Source organism: Pomacea canaliculata, linkage group LG5 (assembly GCF_003073045.1).
Source record: "Pomacea canaliculata isolate SZHN2017 linkage group LG5, ASM307304v1, whole genome shotgun sequence".
Taxonomy (NCBI): Eukaryota; Metazoa; Mollusca; class Gastropoda; order Architaenioglossa; family Ampullariidae; genus Pomacea; species Pomacea canaliculata.
Window position 1 is genome coordinate 7,117,668 of NC_037594.1, and position 25,008 is coordinate 7,142,675.

General features: G+C 38.6%; 1 protein-coding gene across 2 annotated transcripts; it reads left to right on the forward strand.

Annotated features, from left to right (window-relative positions):
- The first annotated feature begins 3,702 nt into the window (after positions 1 to 3,702).
- LOC112564621 (prominin-1-like) lies at positions 3,703 to 24,775 on the forward strand. Of its 2 annotated transcripts, none has more exons than XM_025239573.1 (26): positions 3,703 to 4,491; positions 11,099 to 11,148; positions 11,318 to 11,526; positions 11,809 to 11,929; positions 12,282 to 12,348; positions 12,787 to 12,873; positions 13,173 to 13,258; positions 13,858 to 13,929; positions 14,276 to 14,330; positions 14,464 to 14,549; positions 14,794 to 14,870; positions 15,174 to 15,326; positions 15,611 to 15,737; positions 16,018 to 16,115; positions 16,822 to 16,912; positions 17,134 to 17,268; positions 17,543 to 17,593; positions 18,212 to 18,226; positions 18,744 to 18,797; positions 19,144 to 19,230; positions 19,393 to 19,461; positions 19,879 to 19,971; positions 20,399 to 20,523; positions 20,996 to 21,043; positions 21,271 to 21,344; positions 22,434 to 24,775. In XM_025239573.1, exons 1-25 carry the CDS (start codon positions 4,251 to 4,253, stop codon positions 21,302 to 21,304), a joined length of 2,331 nt encoding a protein of 776 aa, XP_025095358.1. In that variant the 5' UTR covers positions 3,703 to 4,250; the 3' UTR covers positions 21,305 to 21,344; positions 22,434 to 24,775. The 2 variants fall into 2 exon arrangements, with proteins under 2 accessions (XP_025095358.1, XP_025095357.1); XM_025239572.1 differs by having other exon boundaries at positions 3,865 to 4,491; positions 21,271 to 21,300.
- The last annotated feature ends 233 nt before the right edge of the window (positions 24,776 to 25,008 follow it).

The following is a 25,008-nucleotide window of genomic DNA, read 5'->3' on the forward strand; positions in this document are numbered from 1 at the left end:
ATGTTTTTAACCATGAAGGCGGTCATGACAACGAGAGGCAACGGTTTCTTTTTCCTCTTACAGGTTAATATTGACAAAGACCACAAAGATTTTTTTCCCATGCAAGGATCAGAGAAAATTTAAAATACAAGTTGTTTTTTTTTCTTTAACACTTTCCTGACTAACCTATCTTCTATTATTCAAATCATATTGGAATCATTTTAGACGTCATTATTAGCATTAGGTTAACTGATTATGGGGGATATAAGTACAAGCTAGACACAGTTGTGAGTAAAATGTTCATATCTGGTCACAATGTCTTTTCTTAGGGTGGAATAGTTCTTTCTTTCTTTTAATCTTCAATATTAAATAGACTATACACGACAAAGTCTGTGTAACACGGGAAACTTTTAAAGGGACGCTATAACGTTTGCCGGAACGTTTTGAAGGAGTTATCTCTCTTTGACTGCAAAGCCAGTATTTCAATGTCAGGGGAAATCGAACACAAAACTACTTATAACAAACTACCATAATAGTCGACCGTTTCTGAGACTAGTCTTTGTTACAAGTGGTGCTTTATTACAATCAAGTAATATAGCTTCAAGTAATGTGTTTGAAACGTATTGTGGGATAAGGTGATGCCATCAAGATGAGTTATTGATGCTGATATAGCAGTTGCATAGCTATCAAGGCGAGAAATAATCAGGGGCTTTGAGACAAGAGAGAAGTGATTTAAGTAGGACTTTGCTGGCAGTTGATCTATACACTAAACTTCACATGAATGACATCTTTGCCTATTCCTTTCTGTTTTATGATTGGGCCTATTTTATATATATATCTCTCAGTGGCATACGAACCAGGTAGGCAAAAATTAATAAGGTGGGTGGCGGGTGACCAGAGCCCCTTCAAAAAAGATACTGATCATCTTCCTACGCCACTGAGTCTGTGTGCTGCTTGAAGTGGAGACAGAACTTCAGGCAAGAATATGTATCCTGGGAAAGTATTTATGCTGTTAGCATCGAATGTTGTTTACTCCCTTGTCGTTGTCTCCCTTGCACACGTCCCTCGTTAATACCGCATAATGGATTTCTGTAGGAAAACGCGTCATGAGCTATCTTTGGTATTTAGGATGTTTGGTTGAAGGGTGCTTGACACAGTTTGTAAGAGAATTGTCCGACTAAGCACATAAGCCAAACTTGAACATGCAATTCGATATTTTTCATTTATTTATAAAGATTTCAGTACTATGGATTCACTACAGTTGTACATAATTTCCTCTAATTAAAAAAAATAATAAATAGAAACGATGATGACATTCTGTAATCTGCTTTTTGGATGGACTGATGGCCTGACTCATTAAACGCGTAGTTTTGCTTTCATGCGATGTGGCATTTGTACGCGGAATCTGTAAGTGGCAAAATGACCATAAGAAAGATTTAGCACTGACAGCAACTGAAGGCATGTTCTCATGGTGCCCCGGTATTTAGACATGAAACCTCCCCCATCCTCTTTTTTTGCCCTTGAGAAATGTACATTTTTTTTCCTCTGGGGTCACCTTTTCCATGAGTGTACAGAGTGCGTATAGCTAGATTGTTTACCAACATAGTTATCTGGTTGCTACGTATCAACATCTGTACTGGATTATTTCTGTCCTCCTCTAAAACAAATTAATCTTTGGTTTGCACAGAATTGATATATACCTCAGCTTGTGAAAGGAGTGATCCTTGACAAAAGTGACCTTACTATTTATTTTCCTTCCAAAATGAAGCCCTTCTCCCTCAACTTTGAGAACAAATGATAAGCTACATTTCCTACTGGGTCGAGGTGCTGATAAAGAAACGGCGAACTGCTGTGCTACTCCTCGCTTTCGACTGGTTTGACGCCGTATTTTCCGAGAAACGACGATAACCTTGATTCAAACTTCAAACTGTAGGGTGCACAGTGCATAGCCGCCATGCAACACTCATTTATACTCTGTAATTTAATAATTTAAAACATGTTATGTAAAAAATTTTTAAAGTTTATTAAAATTATTTTGACCTGAACTTCACCTAGAGAGCGGTTCGTGAGATCCACAGCAATTAACTGGATGGTCATGCAATTCCCTAGGAGGCTAGTTTAGCTTTTTTTAAAGTTTAGTATTGCTAGAAGGCTGCAGCCTGGATGGATGGACATTGTTCTAGTCCAGTCTTGCCCAGAGCCCAAAGGATGTTCCTTCCATGGCTCTGGTGCGGTCCTGTTGCAGACTCTTCTTGCGAAACTTTATTGTGGGACAAGGCGGTGAGCAGGAAGCAGGGAGAGTTTTTGGTGTCAGGGGCAGTTTATTGTTTTGCCGTCTGTTTTGCCTTTCACTCAGTGGTGATCTTATTATTCAGCCAACACCTCAAACTCTTTCTCCCAATAATAGAGGCTTCTTATGTTTTATTCATCTCAGACCTTTTAGCCTTTCCTCCTTGTTATATTATCCTTCTTGTGCTGTATTTAGCCTTCAACAGTGACTCTTTCTTGTCTGGTCTCTTCCATTGCTCACACGACTTGAACCCTTGTATCCGTGTGTCGGGCGGTCACCACGTCCTGTGAGTGGGTGTGCACTGCACATCGCCACCTACAGAACAGTGCAGCTGTCAGTCAGTGACATCTTTTAGTGAGGGAAACACGATAACATTGGAAAACCCGCCTTGGGGAATGAATCAGGCTAAATTCAAAATGTGAATGTCAGCTGGGTCATTAGATAAACTCCATTTTACCCGGGGTATTTCAGGCTGCTCGTGTCAATGCAAATATTTCTCATGTAGTGATTTGGTCTATTTGGAACTGAGGGAAAAGTCCATAATTGGAATCAGTACCTTAGAAAGGTTTTTCTAATTCTCTTGCCGTTCTTTCAGTGAAAATTTGCATGACGAAATGAGGTATTTGGCGATGGAATGTCGGACGAGAGTGACACTCGACTCTGTGAATTCCTTGTCTAGTACACAAGCGCGATAGTTCATCGAACACTGTTATCCACAGAGATACACGATGAACTCACAGCAAAACACATTTAACTATATTCTCAACTGACAATTTCAATAGGATGACAACAATAAAGGTTCAATTCTTTACGTGATGTTCCCGCCACAGTTCTATCTTGTAGAAATAAGCAAACGTAGGTCACCAGTCGTCTTAGTTTACTTATTATCGCTGTCTTGCGACGCCGCAGCTGTTATCTGTTTTGTTTGTCATCTCTTTTCCAGTTTGTGATTAGGTTTGCCGAGTCTGTTTTGGTGGTATACGTGCTGGTGTCCTCTTTTCTTGCTGTTGCCACTTGTTACTTGTGATAGAAGGCCTGTCTGGCCCGCAGTGGTGGTATATGGTTTTAATGTTTACTTTTTAATCTTGATTTTAGACGGTTTGATGTCTTTATGTATATAACTTTTTGTTGAATTCAGTTATCTCCTTTTTGTTTATTTATATATTAGTGTAGAGTTTGGGTGGTTTGTCGCTGTTGATGCTACTAATGAAAGTGTATTGTACCAATAGGTCTGACTCAGAGAGGTGTGGGAAAGATAAAGGTTGGCCCCGAGAAAACTGCTGGTCTGCCTTTACCTGCATTTGTATTTACTCTTGCCATTCCAATACAATACGTGTTTGCACGAAGCTTTTCCAGTTCTTCACGTCTTTCCTTGTCTTTGATAACAGCAAACCCTTTTCTCATTCACACCTTCTCTCTCTCCTACCCCTGCCCCAGCGCAATATTTATGCCAAAGCCAACCAATATAAATTTGACAGTTTAAAGTATCACACCTTAGACTTTCTATGAACATCTAAAAAAATTAAATAAAAAAAATAGCCCTGATATTTGGGAGAGTCGATGAGTGTGACAGCCGACCAGTCATGTTCAAGGAAGATAAGTTTTGTCGACACGCGCGCTGTGGTGGTGACAAGACTACACCAGTCAGTTCAAAACCCTCAGGACAGGAAGGCGATTGGAATTATCACCGGTAACATACAAGTTGGATAGGATAGAGCACACACCACAAAGCCTCTTAGCAAAAAAGTGGAACACACAAGTGAGGGCAAACATTCGCCATTAACCATGTGAAGAGAGGCCACAAAGTGAATGTTGCGTACACCGACAGTAAAGCACATCCTGCTGAGCCTGTCCGAGCTCTCTTTTTTCCGAATTTTAGTGTAACTGAGAGAGTAAAGAGCAAAATATAGCAGCTTTCAGAAAAAGGAAATAAAACCAAAGAAGAAATCGTTCATCGAGTTACTGACTGCCAGTGTCAGCCATGTCCAAGGCATCCCCGATGGTGTTATGGACTTTGCTTTTGGTGTTGTACTTATGCATCCTTCACACGTACGGACAGACCGGCAACAGACTGGAAAACGGCAAGATAGTATGGGGAGACCTGGAGCCTGACGACGAGTACAAGACTACGGGCTATAAGGCAGACCTAGGGGGACTTGAACCCTATTACAACCTGGCTAAAAGTTTCATCCGTTCTTCCTTAGCCGAAAACCTGCCCATAGGTAAGCTGTATATTTGTCACTTGATAACTATCAATGCTACTTTATTTATTTAGTGATGTGATGCATGAATCCTCGTTGGGTAATCATTTATTTTCTCTTTCTACTTTATTATAATAATTTTCTGAATTGGTTTTTCTGCTACATTGCCTTTATGTCTATTTCTTATCTATCTATCCTTCCATTATTGAAACATTTCTTATAGTTGCTGAGTAGATAGACTATTTCAAGACTGCTTTCATTTTCATTTTTTCTCGGGAATCGGCAACAACAGCAAGATTTGACTTCAACCACATTACATATTATTTTTAAAGCGCGAGGCAGCAACAAATCTTCCCCTTTGTCTTTAACTCATCCTTTTACATTAATTTTTGTCTGCTTTATGGCAAATGTACAAATTCATCTTTGGCTTATGAATGAGTTTGTAAAGCGAGTGTTTCCAGCAAAAGACTTGGGATTGTACATTGATACTCTTAGGTTGCCAAGGCTATAGCCAATGATTGGATCATAGTTAATTATGCTAATGTTAAGACACGTATGTGTACAAGCTTGACTTTACAACTGAGACCACTTTCTACATGTTTGTTGGAAATAATCTCGACAACAAAAAAAAAAAAAAAACAGCATGCACCCAGATTTTGGGAATAGTATCTCACACTAGGCTCACGAAAAAGAAGAAAAAAAGTTGCACCTGAAATACCCTTAAGTGGAAACTTAACATCAGTTTTAAAAACAGGAAATTATTCACTCCTGGTACGTATAATGATCCTCTTAAAATGGCCGCACCTGCTTCGGTCATTACAAGCCCATTAATGTGACATTTTAAACTCCATCTTCGAAATGTTTTATAGCATGGGAGCCATTAATCTGCCTTAATAAAATCTTTCTGGCGTCTACTTCGAGAAACAAAAGAATCTTAACGAGCAGACGAAACTATATATATATAGCAACCGGTTGGGAGGGAGTTGTAAGATTAACTCAGAAACCTTCGTATTCTCCTACAACGTCCTTCTTTCTTCACATACACTGTGACGATCGTGCTCGGCTCAGGGTGGGCCACTGTAGGTCTCATGTAAGTATACTGTGACAGAATATATACACACTAGCTGAGGTCTGCCTTCAGCAACAGCACAGCAATATTTGCACTTTCCACGTGAGACATTTTCTCAGTCTTGTTTGTCAAACATCTGGCCATTGGCTCGCACACCAATCTGACGTCACTTCCCACTCGTCCGCCGAGGGGAGTTTTGATAAGTCAATGCATTTAATTTATTTTCTCGAAAACTTTTTTCGTTTGCGGCTTATTTGAGTTCGTGGCATTAAATAGTGATTAGAATGTAGATTTTAGAGCGCAGTATGTTTTAGAATTCGGTTTGCACGAAAGAACATTAGGCTAGAGTCATGAACTCCATTATTTATTTTTTTAATTTTTTTATTTTTTTTTTTGTTACTTCTCATGCTTTTAGAAGAGGGGCTTGGCATTTTGCTGTCTTTTAGTATTAGATTTATACATGTGTTCAGTGTGTTCAGGGTGTCCAGGGTGAGCTGTCACGTTGCGAATGTCTACAAAGAAGCGCGTGAAGCATGATCAGCAAACGCCCTGAAGCACTTCCTGCTTTCCCGCACTTAAAAGTGATGATAATTAATGACCAGTAAATTGTGCTTGGCTTGCTTTCGAGAGCAACCTCAACATAAGCTTGTAGAAACAGGACTTCGATAAGAAATCGTATGCTGTAGAGAAAACAACTTGACCTTCGATGGTTCAAATCGTGATGAAATGCCAATGGTGTGGGGCATAACTCACGGAGCTCTTTGTGGTGGGAGGACTGCTGAGATTGTTTATGCAAAGTCCGGTTGAGATAACTATTCACGCAAATACATTTTTTTAGTCCTAGAAGAACTGATTCAACAGTAAAGTATCGCCATTAGTGCTTGATTAGTTTTTATCTGAACGTGAGTGTTAGGTGTGAGCTGCAAGGTGTGAGTAAACACGTGTTTATACTGTTGACTTTCCTGAGAAAGTAACCTTTTCCAGAAACAGCAAAACTTGTAAACATCAGTTATTGTTTTTTCTAATCGTTTTTCTCTGTGGTTATTTATCATCCTGCTCATAGAAGAAATATTAATTATTACATATTTCATGCACAGTTACATTTATAGAGAGATAGAAATATAATGAACAATAATCAACTAATTAATAATGCTCCAAAGTTGAAGTAGCCCATCTTCATTTGCATAAAGTAGGTCTGCTCAAGGTTCCCTGTCAAACCAGAAGTCTCTATGGCGGGTTGAGCACACAAAGTGACAACTTTTTTCCGAACACGAGGCTGAGTGCACGAGAGCGATGCTGAAGATGCTGTTTATTAAGTTTATATAAGTTATGGTCATTGTACAGATGTTGAGGTCAGGATGCCGTAGCCATCTTAAAAATGTTAGAGAAATAAATGTTAACGAACGCACGCACATATGCCTTCAGGTACACATACCCACAACCATACACACCCTCACAAATAAGAAACACCCATTCCCATAAAACTTTAAAGCTAGTGAAATAATATGCGTGTATGCGAAATAGAAATAACAATCGCGTATGCTGAAGATTGTTTATTCCGTATCGTAAACTTACACTATATTAATAAACGTCGACCAATAATTCTCCGATTATACAATTTACTGCTAAGAGGGGATGGAAACCAGACTATCCGGAAAAAATCTAGTCAGACGTCTTGAGAACAAACACAGAGTGTCCCAAAACGAGACCTGAACCCTCTCTCTCTGTTTGCAGTCGTGACTAACAAGAATTTTAACTACTACCGGGAGCCCCTACCCGTATCCTGTTTTAACACGTATTTAAACATCGACATGTACAAAAAAGGTCAAATCCGGAACATGGACACATGGTTAGTGAATGACAGAGCTAGCTGCTCATGTCCATGATGCAACGACTTGCCCAACCCAGGAATTATCTGCTTTCAGTTGAAATAAAAATCGTTAATGTAAACACAGATAAATCAGGGAAGGCGGTTGAGGTATTGCGTGCATTTAGCCAGGTGCGACATCCTGCTGTGCATTGAAGTCTCCCCCTTCCATGTTAAAAACCTAAATAGTAAAGTTAAATGTTGAAGTCTTTAGGAGTCGGTTTTTTTTTTTGCGAACCACCGGTCACCGAAAGCTTAGAATGTGTTACTTGACGTTAATGTCGTGGACTGGGAGGATTTATTCCTACCCCAGGTATGTAGACAAGGTCAGACGCCGGTCACAAGTTTCGATCGCGCGGTAAAATGCCTTCAGTGCAATAATTCAAAATGGAGGAGTTCAGGGTGTTATCAGACACACATGTTTACTGTTTGACAAATATTTACCTGTCAAACATAGTTCAAACCGATAAATAACCCCACATGTTGGACAGTATATGTCTAATGAAAGACTACAGGAGCGGTGCTAGTCGAGGAGTCAAGGTGACGGTGTAAACAAAATAAAAAATCTCTCCATAGGGATTTTGGAAGAACCATCGGAGTGGACACAACTCATGCACTTCCCACATACTACTAGTGCTATTTAATTATTTATCTTCTCAGATACATATTCTCGTATCTCAGTTATTAAACGCCATTGCCATAATTTCTACTGGTAACACGATGGACGAGCCAACACCTGTAAAAATAAACAGTTAACTTGAGTTTTGAATACTAACTTTTTCTTTTCAGCATGCCTTTTGTTAAAAATAATATCGTTCTGGGAAAAAGAAAAGTATTTGCTACTGTAGTGGTCTGTGGGGACAAATATGAAGGACATACCCTTATCTCACAGTACCTCCATGCTAAGCTCAACAATACTTTCAAGGAGCTTTCTTGTTTTTCCAGCCCCTGAATGTTCACGTGTGATATTTGAATTGTTGCCTGAGATTTCCGCAAGAGGTCTTTGTTGCGCAGCAAGATAACTGTGTTGTGACATTGTAGTGGTTACCCCGCCTGTTGAACAATGATATTAAGATTACTGACGTGGGGGTCTACCCTGTCACACGATGTCCGAGGTATTAGTAATAAGATTTCAATGTAGGGGGCAGTAGTCAGAATGTTTCTTGCCTTCTAGCATTGAACCCTGGCAATATTGCTGTCACCTGCTTTCAATAAACATTTCGCAAACTTGTTAGGTCTGTTGACTACAAATATATCTATTTTGTAACATAATATGTTCATGTATATATATACACACGCACCTGTGCTCTCGCTTGGGTTCTTTCTTTCTTTCTTCCGAATTTCCATCTTATTACCTATTTCTTTTTATTGCTGTTGACGATAACAACATCAATCAATAACAAATCAAACAACCCAATCATCGTCAATCTCAACAAGAGCAACTAATCGATAGTTAATATAATACGCGAACCATTGAAGATAAAACCTTAATATTTCAACAATAAGAAGAAAATTTATGAGTAGGCGTTTGATAAAGACAGAATCTATCAGTGTGAAAAGTTTTCGATCATGGAGCTAAATGAAACTATAATTCATATTTAGAATAAAACTACATATTATATGTGGATAAAAGGGAATCAGTTCTGTAATTTGTAAATAGTTTTGAAGTTTGACAAGAGCTAACACGTCTCCCTTACTTTCTGTTGCGATTTTCAACGATTGAAAAAAAGTCCTCCTACAAGACTCAGTACTTGAACTGTGTGTTGTCGATCCCTACACTAGAATTTTAAACCTAAAATGTTTTTAGTACTATGTTCGAACTGCTTTATCTTCAGAAAGCTAAGACAGCTGTAACAATATTGTGATAAATGGAAGCTGTGGATTAAACAGGCAAAACCAAGATAGCTGAAGTCTCACGATAAGAAAAAAGTACAGAAGAACAAATGTTTTGTTATAACGGTGAAAAGCTTAATAAACATGTAGTTAATGACTTGCATTTCCTCAGTTTGAAAGTTAATTGTAAAGGTAATCTCCAGATAGCACGGAAGGATATCTGTGTAAAAGCTTCCAAAGCCGTGTGTGAAAAGTGACACTAAGATTGTACGAATTATTATTGAGATTAATGACATCAACATTGTACTGTATGACATTTGGAGAGTGTGAGAGGTTGGCTGTTAGAGTTCATGTTAAAAGTAAAATGTTATGCTCCTGGTTCAGGTCGATTAATACAAATAATGAAAGTAAATTTTTGAAGTGGTACTTTCTAGTAAGTAGAAAATAAAAAAGAGACGAAGCTATGTGTGATGTTTTTTTTTTTTTTCTCCCATATCTGCCCTTTGACAGATCTGCCAAGTGGACTTTAGGATAATCAGACATGATAAGTGTCACATGTGAATGTTTTAAAGGAGAAGTAGTTTGTACTTTCCGGACGGACAGAGTTCCACTTCACCATCTCGCTGTAATCCGTCCACCACAAATGTTGGGTGAGATACGAGGATGTACATGATACATAGCTAGAGGAGCTTCTGCAGAGTGAAGCTGGGCTGGCAAGGTTGCGAGTTGAGATGGTTTCTCTCTCTATATATATATATGTTTTACGTATGATAATGGCTGAGATGAAGTTGAAAAAGGGACAAAAGAGTGAGAGTACAGAGAGAGAGAGGGACGGGGAGGAGGTGGGATGAACTTTGCACATTGCGATACAGGAACAGTTGTGGACGATAACAACTATCGCTGGAAATGAGTGAATAAAAGATAAATAGAATGGGATGGAGAGGAAATGAGAAAATTATACTTTATGGTGATGACAGAATACTAACATGAAGATGACGATACTTATGATGGGGAGAGGAGCCAAAAATGAAGAATATAAATTTATAGCGAAAGAGAGGAAGCAAGGGAGATTACAAATACTTTACATGAAACTATCATTTCTGTAATTTAAAAAAATGATCAGTGCTGTGTTAGAATGGTGAGACAATAATACATCTTGAATCTGGTCTGGTGGGACGGGTACGAGCTTATCTCTATACCTGTAGTCATCCTCTAGAGCAGTGGTTCTCTAAGTATTTCAGACCGCGGACCACTTGACTAGTAAACAATATGGCGGACCACCAAGGCCTAAAATCACTGTACCGTGAATTTCAAATTTAAATTACCGCATTTAAAATATTATAATTGAAAACCAAATGTACTTTAGACAGTAATATATTTACATACAGTTACACACTTTGCAAATAACACACAAACATTAAAAATAAGGACGGGCACTGCGTTACTAAGGGTAACGGATGACGTGGTCAAATGACGCAATGCTCGCGCTGTGACGTAAAGACTTGGTTGCTAAGCGAGCTTCTCATGCCAACGAGCAGACGGTCATCGATACAATTAAAACTCGTGTGAAATCCACACTGGACTAATTAGTGTATGTGGTGATTTAAACATCACTTTGCTGACATGCGATGACTGTCAGCCGCGAACCACTGACATGCGTGCGGCCCACACATTGAGAACCACTGATCTAGTTGTTGTTGTTGTTGCTGCTGTTGTTGTTGTTGTTGTTGTTGTTGTTGTTGTTGGCAGCCTAAGTGTCTATAAGTGTGTATCAAACACATTTCAAAGTGATCCAGGTACACGCTATCTTAGTGTCCATTTTAAAACGTTCACATTTTCTTTTTCTTCTTTTTTTGCAGAGAAACTGAAAGCTCTATTAAAGGACTTCTCCGGGCCAACAATAAAAGACGTAAGAAAATGTTGAATTTTTGTGTTTGTTTTAATTACAAAACACGTATTAACATATGCTTTACACAGACCGACAAACACACTTAACTAAATTCTCACATTCAACCCATCATTGACATATGCTCACTCCTACATTGTTGATGAACTCACTTTGTAGGGTTTCTGTGCAGGTGTTGGTCGACTCCTTTCTTGGCTATGCCGTCTGCCTCGCCATCGGAATCCTCTTCATCCTAATCTTTCCCATCGTTGGTCTCTGCTTCTGCTGCTGTCGTTGCTGTGGCAACTGCGGAGGAAAGAGGATCCAGGAGGTGAAGCCCAACGCCAAGTGTCGGCGAATCGGCTTTGGAGTGGCGCTCGTCATTCTCTCCCTCTTTGTCGTGTAAGGACTACCGCCACTTCCGTCAGCACAATAGGGCAGAGAAAAAAAAAAAATAAGAAGTCACAATGGATGGAAAGATAAAGAAAGAGAGGAGGGAAGACAATAGATGGAAAGGATAGAAAGTATGAGAGGAATGAAACGTGAAGAGTAGAGACAGAGATCAAAGAAATCAAAGAGAGAAGTCCAAAAGTGAACCTCATGAACATTTATTTATTATTTGGATTATTAAAGTCTAAAGTGAACCCATGCTGTCACAAGACTGATGACCTTTCTTGGCTTCAGGGCGGGGTCAGCGTGCGCCTTTGTGTCCAGCAACCAGGTGACTAACAGCATTGGCCCCATCAAGGATGTGCTCAACAACAGCGTGGACGACGTCCAAACATTCTTCGGCAATGTCAACAGGGTGAGTTCACTGAGTCATCGTCAGAAACAGCCTGCAAGCTGTGTGTGTGTGAGAGAGAGGGGAGTGTGTGTAGTGTGTGTCCACGGTGGGTATTATACTTCTTTCTTTCTTTCTTTTTTTTTCTTTCTTTCTTTCTTTCTTTCTTTCTTTCTTTCTTTCTTTCTTTCTTTCTTCCACAATATTTGATGTCTTTTCTTGCCATTTTCTTGTCTGCGCCAGTTCTTTTGTCTAATGCAAAGAAACTACACTAAATACAAAGCTTTACGAGACCATGTTTTGTATCGAAGTTGTAATTAAGTCTAACTGAGTTATAATTAAGTGAGTATGCATGGCCTTGATATTCTTCTCACAGTCTTTTACTCACATCGCTGACGGTAACTTCAAGTTCTTGATAGACGTTGTGGATAACTATACCAAAGGTTAGTTTCAGTGTGTCTCTTCTTCAAGCTTGATGCTGTTCTCTATCTCTCCCTTCCTCAACATGTCTGTTTTTTAATACTTTTTTATGAACGACTGAAGTCTGCCTGATTAACTTCATACTTTCGCAACCTGTCTCCTCCAACCTACAGTTTTAAACACACACAGTCTACACAGTCGATACACACAACCCAGCCACACTCTTTGTCTTATTTATTATCTTCTCCATTTACTTATATCTACCTGTCAAGTGATGTATCTAGTTATTCATTCAATATTTGTTCAAAACCATATCTACCACGAGCCCATACGCTGCAAGTTAATTTTGTTACTCCCTCCGTCGTCCTAAGGACACGGCCATCTGTTACAAAGCTTTAGCGACAGGAAAGTAAATATTTTTGACTATAAACACTAAATTCCTGCCTCACCATTGCCCCCAGAGGCCTCAGGCCACGTGTCAGACCAGCTGATGAAGGATGTTTCAAAGATTGTCAACCTGCAGACGCCTCTGGACGCTATTGGAAATTGTGAGTGTTGAGTGATAGCGGGTTTTGCTGACGTGTGTATAACGAGAGTAAGTAATTGCTGACGTGTGTAAAGTGAGAGCAGATAATAGCTGACGTGTGTGTAGTGAGAGTAATTGCTGCCCTACTCAACACGAGGTGTTAAGGTCAAAGTACGCGCATCGACAAACCGTGTCTTAAAAGTGTCAGGGTGTCAGGGCAGTAGAATGGACACACACACACACACAAACACACGTATGTATGCACAAACGCACAATTTGCATGCATGTCTGTCTGATGCTGTCTCGTTCGTTGATGTGCAGTGAAGAACGAAGCGGTCGTCAAGGTTGATAGACTGTCACAACTGACTCAGACACTCGACACTCAGCTCCCTCAGACAGGTGGTCCTGTAAGTTAAAGGGTTAACGCACTCATCAGGTTAATGAGGACGCGACAAATACTGGCCATGCCTTTTGCCTCCTTATAAGATATATCACTAGGGTCACCAGATTCCTGCTGCTTATTAAATAAAAATTAAATTTTGAACAGTGATTTAGAAAGCCGAAAAACGTTTGGTTAAAAAAAGTATCACACTTGAAAAAAAAAAAAAACCGTTAGAATTGGAAGACTTAACTTCCGGCACAAAGCTAGAAGAAAAATTAGTTTAATTTTATTGTGATCCTGAAAGTGTATTTTGCACATGAATGAATCTCAACAATACTTTCAACATTGTTGACAAAGTGTACACATTTAAATATCATTCTAATGGTTTTTACATAAATAATAGCAACCATTAACATTGCTGATAATTATAATTAATTGACCACTATTTCTTAATTTGCTTTTAAGTTTTGAAGCCTGCTATCAGTGATAAAAAATTGAAAAGAAGAAAAAATATCTGTGGGATGTTATAAGCCATGAGGGAGACCTTAAGATACAACAGACCATCTAGTTTCAACTTACTTGTCTTAGTTTTTGTCATTTTCTTTTATTTATTACTAAAATAAGTCACCTGTTGCTGGCATCCAAACGACTCTGAGTGAATTCAAAACGAAGGTTTCTGCTGATGTCTTCGGAGACGTAAGTGTCTGGCTTCCTCTGTGTTTGTGTGTTTGTGTACTCTGCTCCTTGTATCTTGTAAAGAATATTGAGCTCGCTTCTGTATGTGGAAACGCATCATCATCATCATCATCATCATGGTGCACCACCACCACCACCACCACCACCACCACAACCACCACCACCACCACCACCACCACCACCACCACCATCATCATCATCATCATCATCATTTGTTGTCACTGGATTTCAAATAAAACAAACTTCTAAGGCTAGAAGGAGTGTTGTGGGTTAACGTGGAAAATCATATCACTACACAACGTGTATAACAGAAAGATATGGACGACAAACATTGTTTATGTTGCAGCTGAAGAAGAAAATAGACTCACAGATTAGCACCACCATTGCTGGCACAACACAGAGTAAGTAACAAGTCTCTCCTCTTTGTCAGATCGGAGACATTTCGCGCCCGTTTATTGACCCCGTGCTTCATTTTGCAACATGTTTACTTGTTATGACACATGTTTTCCAGCGATATTGTATGTTGATCTGTAGGAGTTGATGTTCACGGTAAGATGGATCCAATATTTGAAAACAACATCAAGCCGATGCTGGAGAAGATCAGAGACATGAAAACAACGGTGAGTGACACTCAGGGTGGGTAGGGAGATGTCAGTTTGTGGTAGAACGATAGAGAAAAGACACACACGCACATGAATATATCTTGCTTGAATTAATTAATTAAATTTGCATCCTTGTTCATCGTATTTATTATAAAATAATCTCTTTCCATCCTGTACCCTTACTGAGAATGAATGCGATATGAGAGGGTATGGAAGACCAGTCTTGTGTACAGTTGTGTCTGAGTCATTTGAATATTGACAGATGGGCGACACAACGAAAGATTTCAGCTCGACGATGAACTCGTACATCGATACAGCAAAACCTTACGACAAGTACAGGTGAAAAAAAGTTAACGGTCTTTTAAATCTCTTCATATGATATTTCCATTTCTTGATCTCTGGGTGTATGTTACCATTTCGGGTACATTTTTGTCACATCATTTCTTTGGGATTTTTTAGTCTTAGTAACAGCAACTCTTGTTGATGTGAAGTTTAATACAAATGTCGATATTTATTGTAAATTGTCATGTGACAAATGACATTTATTTTAAAAAATAAAGAAACGCAGGTGGGCTTCCTATATGATCACTAACATTATTATAGTTTAATTAAAAGGACTCCAAGGTTGTCGTTCTTTGTTAGGTGGATAGCCGGGGTGGCGCTGGCCTCGCTGATCCTGCTGATCGCTGTTCTGCCGCTGGTGGGGGTGTTGCTGGGGTTATGTGGGGGCAGCGAGAAGGTCAAGCCTACAGAGCGAGGCTGTGCGTCCAACTGTGGAGGAATACTGTTGATGAGGTGAGTGTGAACTGTGTGCAGCTGTGTCATGGCAGTGCCAGACTGTGTGCAACAGTGTCATGGCAGTGCCAGACTGACAAAGAAAGAGCCAAAGCTTACATTCACAGAATTACAGAATTTTACATCAGTGAAAAGTTGAAGAAAAGCAGGATTTTTTTTTTTATCATGGGTAATTATCCAGATTGAAAATATAATTCACATGGCGATGGAGACTGATAATATAATTATTGTAATTATGAAACTCTTAAAACTGATAATGTAATTATTGTCCTGATTATACTCAGTGCCGCTGGCCTCATCTTCATCTTCGGGCCGCTGCTGATGCTGCTGACGACAACAATGTACGCTGTGGGGTCGCCTCTCGAGCGCTACGGATGTGAGGGCGTGCACGACGTTAAGAAGCTGGAATCGGTGAGTTGTCCTCTCTTTATCAGTTGATTATTGTGTGGTGTATGATGTAACAATGTGAGATTGTTTGGTGCCGACAGCTGTGCTCAGTGCCCAGGACTAACGCCTGAAGCTGAACACGAGCTTTGTATGTTTTTTAAAGGAATATTTTGGTACATTCAGAAATATACAATAGAAAGGACAATAAACCTATTAGTAGAGAGCTGTGTCTGGTATATTCTACGTTCTACTGACGACGGTGATTGCCTGTCATTGTCCTGTTGAATGTTTTCATGGTTTGCAGTATGTCCCTCTCATTGACGGCATAGGGTTCGATCCTCGAAACGTCACATTAAATGTTGCTGGAGAGACGGTCACTGTTTCTGCCTCGACAGTTTTGGAGTAAGTCTGTTTATATTGCTTGTAGGCGTCTTTGTGATGTCATTGTGTTCTTATTAATGATTAATTACTAGTTTCGTTGATTGATGCACCCACATGTCTAGGGGCCAGAGACACAGTATGCTGCTAGCCGCTGGGTGGATCGTTGAGGCCTGACAGTTTGCTAATTTTTAAACATTGATTGCTAGTTCGAGTTGCCCCCGACTACAAAGAGGCCACACCATGATTATAGTGTCTTACCGTTGTCTCTTTGGCCTTCTCTCAGGACACTTGTTTGTGATGTTAAGAGTTGTCTCAGGATACCTACTGTGATGTTAAGGAGTTGTTTCAGGATACCTGTCTGTGATGACTTGTCTGAGGATACCTGTCTGTAACATTAAAGCCCTATCTGCAAAGTCAGTCACCCAAGTCTACCCGTTTTTTCCGAGCATCAGTCGAGAGAGCTTGGTCTCTGCTTCGTTTACTTCTTTTGGCCACAGTCCCTGGAGTGCCTTGCTCCTATTACATTGCACAGTGACCTTCTTCAAGATTTTCCTGGCCCTAAGAATCCCCCTTTTTCAGAATACCTCTAGCCTCTCTTAGTCTCCGCTTTCTCTCACCCTTATTAGCTATTTCCCCACCCTCACCATGTAATGTATCTGCAAGATGTGCAAATTCTTGTATTTGTCTACTCATTTCGTAGCATCGAACTCACTTTTCGACTTTTCAGCTCTTGCAAGGAAGGAAAGACGCTGTACACCGTGTTAGACCTCAAGAAGGTGATCGACAAGGGTCTGGAAAAAGTGACTGAGTTCAAAAACGTGAGTTATAGCCCCTGTGTGTATGCTTCTTGTTCTTTGAGCAATAACTTTTTTCATGTGTGAAAATTGCTTTTAAAATAGTACTTTAGACTTCATTTCTTCTGCTGAAAGCAATATTGTAAAACTGATTAGTGGAGTCTTATCAGCAGAGAATTCCTAGTAACAACGAATGTCCCAATTGCCTGAAATCATTTTAAATCATTCTGTATAATGTTTTGTAGGGCAGTTTGACGAAAGGCCTGAGCTTCGACTCAAATACAGTTGCAACCAGCCTCGGGAAAGCCACTCTAGATGCCACTTCTGCAGTCAATGACCTAAAAGCCACAGTGACTGTAGTCGGCAACTTGCAAACACAAGTAAGTAGTGATATCCAGAGATAGTAAAATATTCAGACAGGACAGACTGTGGATGGGAAATAGAAAGAAAGATATTTGTAGACATGATTACTAAGTGGTAGAACGGACTAATCAAAAATACTGGCTTTAAAAAGCAGCACTTATATCGAAAGTGTCAAAACAAAATATGAATGAAGGTCATAAATCAAAGAAAAGACATGTTTTCCTGCATATTTTTTACAAGAGTGAGGTACTTTTTGTTTATTATATACTGGATACATCTGTCTGTGTGCAGATTACTAATCTCGAGAATCAAGTTATGGCCCTGGGCTCAGCAGCTGGGCAGGTACATGAGCGTTTATGTCAAACTTTTATTACACACAAAACTCATGCCTATACACACATACACACCCTCCAATCATCCATAGTGCTGTCGTCTGTCAGAACTGCAAGGTGCCCGAACAATCAGATCCTTAACTGTTTAGAGAAAATAGTTTTTTTATTGTTGACAAATTACAAATAATGTAGTGATACTTCGGCACTTGAACTGCTCTGTGCTCAAACATTTTGGTCCTCGACAAATATTTTTCAGAGAATTCTGTTTCGATGCTTGACCACTTGGTCGATCACTTGCTCGATTAACCACTGTGTTTAAAACCTTTATGAGAGGATTGGGTTTTCAATAAAGACTATTAAAAAATTTCCTCTTGATAACATATGCCGCTACTTTGAATTCTATGAATAATGCAAGGTAGCTTCTGGTGGGTAGTGGAACATTTACATTGTGGGAAGAAAGGGCTCAGATCTCGAAGTGATCGGCACCCAACCAGCCTTCAAGAATGGAATCTGGTCAAGTGCCGAGATACCATTACATATTTTTGGAGAATGAAAAGTGCGAATCAGAATTCGACAACCAGCGATAAGTAAAAATTCTCTTTTCTTTTCTTTTTTTTTTTTGTTCCAGATGGTCAACATTGTGGTAAGCATGTCTCAACTTTTTTTTATTTAAGAGCATCGAATAAAAATAACTATCGGTGTCTGTTTAGCCAAACATCGCAAACTGAATTAATTGACACTTTAAAAAAATTCGTCGCTAAATTATAACTGATTTTTGCGTCAGATCTTATGGAGCAAAACATCTCTCTACACAGAGCTTAAATAGTCTGTTATATATGTGTGGGTTCGTACCTGCAATAACTTTTGTCTGTCATAAAAATCTTGATTTGGGATATCATGTTTAATATAAATAAATTCAACAACGAAACCATTAGGATTTTAAAATAATGATAGAAGATACAATACAGTATTTCTTCTATAGTTGTTTCTCCAAAAGAATGGAAAAGAAACGCAGCAACGATATCGGGGTACGGCTGGGGGAAGGGGTAGATGAGTGACCGATAAACAGAATGAAAAGAGACAGAGGGATGGAGACAAACAGAAACAACTTTACCAGAAATATATTTTGGGTGTATTGAAGTTTGCTATTCACTCTACAGTCGGATATGAAAAGTACTGCTGCGGAACTGACAAAAGTAGCCAATGACATAGAGGTAATTATGAATGATTTTGTATCTATCATACCAAACACAAATGATGTGATATTTAAATTCTTCAATCTGGTATCGTCTCTACTCCTCTGACATGAGTGTAGTTTGTTCTTGTTTATTTACTACATTAAATGTACTAAATCCAACATATTTTGTGTCGTACATGTCGCGAAATGTTTTCATGAATGACAAATGCATCACCAAAATGTTTAAAGATTGGTTTTATACTTTGTCCTGACCAACAAGCTGCCTCCTCGACTAACAGGTCGTATGACATAAAATCAGTTTGTACTCTCTTCTGCTTGTCCTCCTTCTGCCCGAAGTTTATGTTTTTACTTGTGTCCTGCAGACGGAAGCACAGCAAATACCAACACTTATTACTACAGCTACGAATACTTTAAAGGACCCCACAGTGATGCCACAACTCATAGACAAGGTGAGTGTTGATTCCTTCTTCTTCCTCTATTTGTCCTGTTGCTACCTGTGTGTGTGTGTGAGAGAGAGAGATGATTTACATTTAATGTAGTGCATGTGTGTGTACTTTTATATGTGTGCTAACTTTCATTATATGCTGATATTTCTGGAATATTTAATGCAGGCAACAAAGACGCTACAGGATAATATATTTCAATTTGTGGACTCCTACACAACTGATCTTAAAACTAAGGTATGTGGAAAGTGCTGCAAGATTATTGTTGGTCTCCAAGAAGTGTTACCAGCTTTTCTGCCATTGTTTCTATACCACTCAGTCTTTTTCTACCACTTACACACACCAATGGAACTGTATTTTGAAGCAAAAACATACGCGACTTGCTACATGTGATATTAACGAATGAAGTCCAAATAACGTTTAGAAATTTGAAATCAACGGCGATGACATCTCTAGTGACGACGTTTACATTTTATTTAGAGATGCTAGCTATTGTGATAAATGTTGTCTCTTTTTCATCACAGAACTGTAATTTTGAACTTTATGGGCATTAATAAAACTTTCCAGAGATCGTGTTTTTGCGCTCTGAACGTTACAGTGTTCTGACTTTGGAAGCCTTAAGCCAGGAGTACCGATGGCATCTTTGTTTTGCAGATGGCCAATGAAGTGGGAAAGTGCACCCCCCTGTACTCAATCTTCAATGCCATGATGATGGAAGGCCTCTGTTATGGCATCGTCGATCCTTTGGTGAATATCTACGATCAATGTGTTGTGTTGTGCACGAAAACAATTTGTAAGGACCTGGATCATGTGTGAACATTTGATATTATTTTCTTTTTTATAGTACAGAACGATATCAAGTTGCTCGCCAGTAAACTAGACTTTTTAAAGGTAAAACAAGACCCATAGTAATTCGTAGGAGCAGTAAACATAAGCTTTTCCCGGTGTAGAAAATGGAGGCTCTACCCATCCTTCCTCCACTTTTACCTCCCTTGAAAAATCAAGGACTTCCGTAGACGTGAGGTGCTAACAAGGGCATTCACTGCCTTCTTAACCTGTCGTCTATTCGTCTGATTTCGACAAAATGGATCAGAGATTGAAAGACAGGTCAAACCTTGAAAAAAGAATATTTGTAAAAGTAGAAATAATATGATGCTGTTCAATATTTTGGCAGAACGGCTTCTGGTTGGCCATTGGCTGGTCCATCTTCTTCTTCATGCCGTCTTTGATCCTGTCCGTCAAGCTGGCCAAGTACTTCCGGACAATGCTGTATGATGATAGCTACGACAATCCCATACAGTAGGTGGCATTCAGATCTTCCATCATTTAATTTTTTTTATGTGTGAAAATTGAGTTTGCTAAGGTTTATCTCATACCTATTTTCTCCTTCATCTTTCGCTCACCTTATCCCATCCTGCCTTCCACGCTTCATCCACGCTTCTTTGCTCTCGTGTATTTCTTTTTCTATCTGTCATTCTTTGTCCCTCACTATCTTTCTCTAACTCTTCCTTTTTTTCCTTTCACCCCATCTCATAGCGTTCAGCTTGTCAGTCATTTCTACCGTTTTCTCCTGTTACAGAATACCTCACCGTGGTTAATCTTGTATCAAAGTTTAGACATTCATTCTCTCCATCTTCTCTTTTTGTATTCATTTCTCTCAGTTTCTTCTCCGCTTTGCAGTTAACTCGGTTAAAAAAATGTTTCATTCTCATAGATCTGTAGGTACATGGAAGATTTCGTTTATATGTCTTATTGTCTCATTATTTTCCAGCAGTGCGAGTGTCCCGCCCCTAGCGACAAAACCGTCGTCTGGAAAGAAGTAAGGAGCGTTATTAAATATTTACTTTTCATAACTATCACGCCCCACAAAAAAATCACAACCGCTTTAATCGCTTCATCATCATCATCATGATCATCATCATGATCATCGTCGTCGTCGTCGTCATCATCGTCGACGTTGTCGTCGTCATCGTCATCCTCGTCATCATCATCATCTTTCACATTCTCTCTACTGTCTTACTGTTTCTGTTTTTTTTCTTATTTCAGGAAGCGTCCATCTTTTCCACAGGCCGATGGGTAAGAAAGAAGGTTATTTCTGAAAACGACTGGAGATTCAAATGGCACGTGCAGTGTATAAATAATAAAAATAAACATCCTCATACAAGCAACATTCATTCATACAAAAGATGTCGAGGATTTTCTTGAAATGCGAGTTTGAGTGAAAGACAATGACTGTTCGTCCCATCGTAGCTCGTGCGTTGTCTTAAAACAATAAACTCTATGGACCATGTGGCGCAAAGAGGGGACTTCATCCATACCGGGCCAAGCAATTTTCACCACTGGAGTTATTAAACACTAATTGAAGCTCTTTGGTTGTAGAAAAAAATGATACCTTATGAAGGATATAGCGGCTTACAACTTCTAAAAAAATTCACTTATTAGATAGCAAAAAACTAATTGTATTCTTTATGTTAAGTCTAGTCTATATTCAATATTTACCCTTTACCGCGGCTTTTTTGTCAGTTATATTTTAGAGTATTTGATTGGTTCTTTTGACACTTGGGCCTTGCATGGGGAGAATTCCCCTCCTGGTATCCCCATATGAACCCCAGAGGTTACATACAGATGACAGTTTGTGGTACTCAGGACAATGATGCTCGGCTTGACAGGCCTGAAAATGGATGATTACCTTGATTCGGATGACTGTAGTAAATTTGTCAACTATTAAATTGTAGTCTGCATTTTCCTCAACTTTTATTGACACTTTTGAATCCAGTCGCTGAAGATTTGTTTGTAAAATAGTTTGAAAACATTATTTATGCTAGCTGATGGATTTAGCCACTCTCAAGGGTAAAATTTTTCTTATTTATGATTTTATTCGCATTTTAGGTAAGAGACGAAAACCTTGTTTCAATTGCATGCATTAACATTGAAGAAAATACATGTTTGTTCGCAACAAATGTGATAGTGAAAGTATCCAGGTATAAGGACCGATCAAATTAATGACAACTTCAAACTGTTCTGGGCCCGTCTTCACATTTTATCTTTTTTTTTCAGAATAACTACTTTGAATTTTTTGTTGCTGTTGATGTTCTAAAGGTTAATGAACTACCTTGTCTTCTAACTACTCACAAAGCTTCATTAGACTGTAGCCTTTTTACAGGAAATTCATAGCACGACAGATGATAATCCAATTTGTGTGTTTTCAGGAACAGAGTCAGCCCCTTTTAAAACTCCTGTTGTATGAGGAAGACGCTGAGAAGCCAGTTTACAATTGATTGACACTTATTGATGGAAATTGTGTACAGGTCATCTAAAGGAGCCATGAATGTTAACGAAGACGAAATATTCTGAAATGTGTCTGGGCCCCTGTCAGACTACCTGTTTGTCTCTGTGTCTGCTTCCTTGTCTTTCATTTGTGTGTTTTTGCTTGGACATATGTGTAGCATTTTTTTAAGTGTATGTATATGAGAAGTTGCATTTCAGTTCTTCTCTCTTCCTCTTGTTCTTTTGGAACAGAAGAGTCTATTTTATATGACTGATGAACTGGGCAAGCAGACACCAAAGAGACCACACTTCGCTAGAATCTGTGTCTATTGTTTTTCACTGAGCAAGAAAGTTGCTATTTTTTTAGGGTAGAAAGGTGGAGATCTTATATTTTTTAAACAACTATTTTCTGTCGTTGTAATCATTCTGACATCGTGCTGATGACAATGATCAGTCTTCACCGAGAACACATTCATGGACATCCGGGTGCCGCAGTGGCGCAGCGGTTACATGCCTGTCACCTGTATCTTGAACCTACAGGGGATTTCTCACTTCGCAATGGCTGGACTAGCCTGCTGTGATGATGATGCTTTGTATTACCAGTTGATGTTTTTTTTCTTCATTCTGCACACGTATCACTAGTGTATGCTGCCGGTATTTTGCTTATTTTCTGTTTGTTTTAGTTTGTTTGAGGTTTTTTCTTGGTCTATGCTTTATATGGTTTTAGCAACAAAAAGTGTATTTGAGGTTTGTTTTTTGACCAATGTATGTATCTAGTGTCTTAGTTAGCGGGGTAAATTTTATTTGGGAAGATAAATTTTAACAAGGATATCAATGGTCGAAGCACGTGACCAAAAATTGTCCAAACACACGCCGAATTCAGCTTGCAATAGGACCACGAGAAACTTAGAGATAACAGCGGGGTTTATGTGCAAGAGAAAATTTTCTGCTCGTGGCATATTCATCCTTCAGCTTACCACGAGTTCACGAGAACAATAGTTTGCACTTTGCAGCTGATAGTTTGGAGGAGACAGGATATGCACACATTTAGCATCTTGAAAAAATACAGAAATAAAGTTACTATTTGGGGGAATTAAAGGAGCACGCAGAGGAAAGGTAGAGAGTCTTCATCCATCGAATTCGACAATTTGATTTGTGATTTGCTAAAATATTTCTACATTTCAATCCGTCATTGTTAATCCGTCCAATTATATCTCTTGATTTTTCTTTTTTCGTTTATTTAACATCGAATAGAGTTATCCAAAGATCAAGATATTTTTGATGTTTACGAAAGGCTCTTAAGTATCCATATGAAGCTTCTTGTATGAATTTTATCCTCAGACACGCTTTCATTTTCTGAATATCATGAAGTCAAATCTTTCTCACACGTTACAATATTAAAACCAATATTAAATTTCTTTACAAAATATCAAAAATCTCTTAAACGAATTTTCTGTTTCTACTTGAATTTAATTCGACCTCAAGATCTCGCTTAGGAGAGTTCTTTTGACGAGATCTTGCTAGCAGAGCTTCTCCGACTGAAGACAACTATTCTCCAGAATGTTCCAGACAGGGTTAGAATTTTTACTTTGTAGATCCCTTGTGATAATACAAATCTGTGATTTTTTCAGTATTATTATGAATATTTCTTGTTATTCTGCAGATCTTTTGTTACATGGAAAACTACTTCATGAATATGTTTAGATAAACATATGTTTTTGCTAATTCTTTTCTTTATGCTTATCAATTTTTAGAGTATTTCTGGTTAATTATAAAATAATAATTTTTTAATCACTATACAAAAAGTGGTATGTAATAATTTATCTTGGTGTGGACAAAACGTGTAACGAAGAACTCGGCCAAAAAAGGTTTTTGCCAGCAGTGGATTGAAAACCAGTTTGATGAGTGCGTAGTGTTTAGAAACACGATTTGGTTTGTAAGCAATTTATACCCAATTATTTCAAAGAAAACCTACAAGTAATTACAAAATTTATTGATTTGTGAAACATTTGATTGTAGTGCTTACAGAAATACTACAACTTTAAAGGAATCAAGTATTAGTAACATAATTATATAAGTGAATAAAATATTTTTTCTGAAAAGATATGATAAAGACACAGTTAATTATCGGCAAATTTTATTGAAGAAATGTAATTTCGTGTAATGAATTTTGTTTTAAATATCTGAAACTACTAATCTACAACACCTAATTTGGATGTGAACCTCTGGTTTGTCTTTCTTTTGATTTTTGATACTGAAAGTAATATATTGTATTTGAGCTTCATTGTTTGTGTTTATATTACATATGTGTGTGTGTTTAGAGAGTATTGAAAGTATTGAAGGTTTTAAATATCGTCGACACTATTACAGAAAAAAATCCCAGTTGCCTGCCAGCCAGCATAAAAAGATAAATAAGCCGTGTATATAATAATAATAAATTGAATAACGATCGCTGAATAAATATGAGAGATGAAAAGTTGAATCGACTCCCACGAAAACAGCTGCTTGTACCAATTT

Bases quoted from the DNA above. Each gene is read 5' to 3' on its own strand.
- LOC112564621 (XM_025239572.1), top strand. From the start codon at position 4,251: ATGTCCAAGGCATCCCCGATGGTGTTATGGACTTTGCTTTTGGTGTTG. The intron at 13,930-14,275 runs GTAAGTGTCTGG...TTTATGTTGCAG, and splicing joins CTGCTGATGTCTTCGGAGAC to CTGAAGAAGAAAATAGACTC. The intron at 16,913-17,133 runs GTGAGTTATAGC...AATGTTTTGTAG, and splicing joins AAGTGACTGAGTTCAAAAAC to GGCAGTTTGACGAAAGGCCT.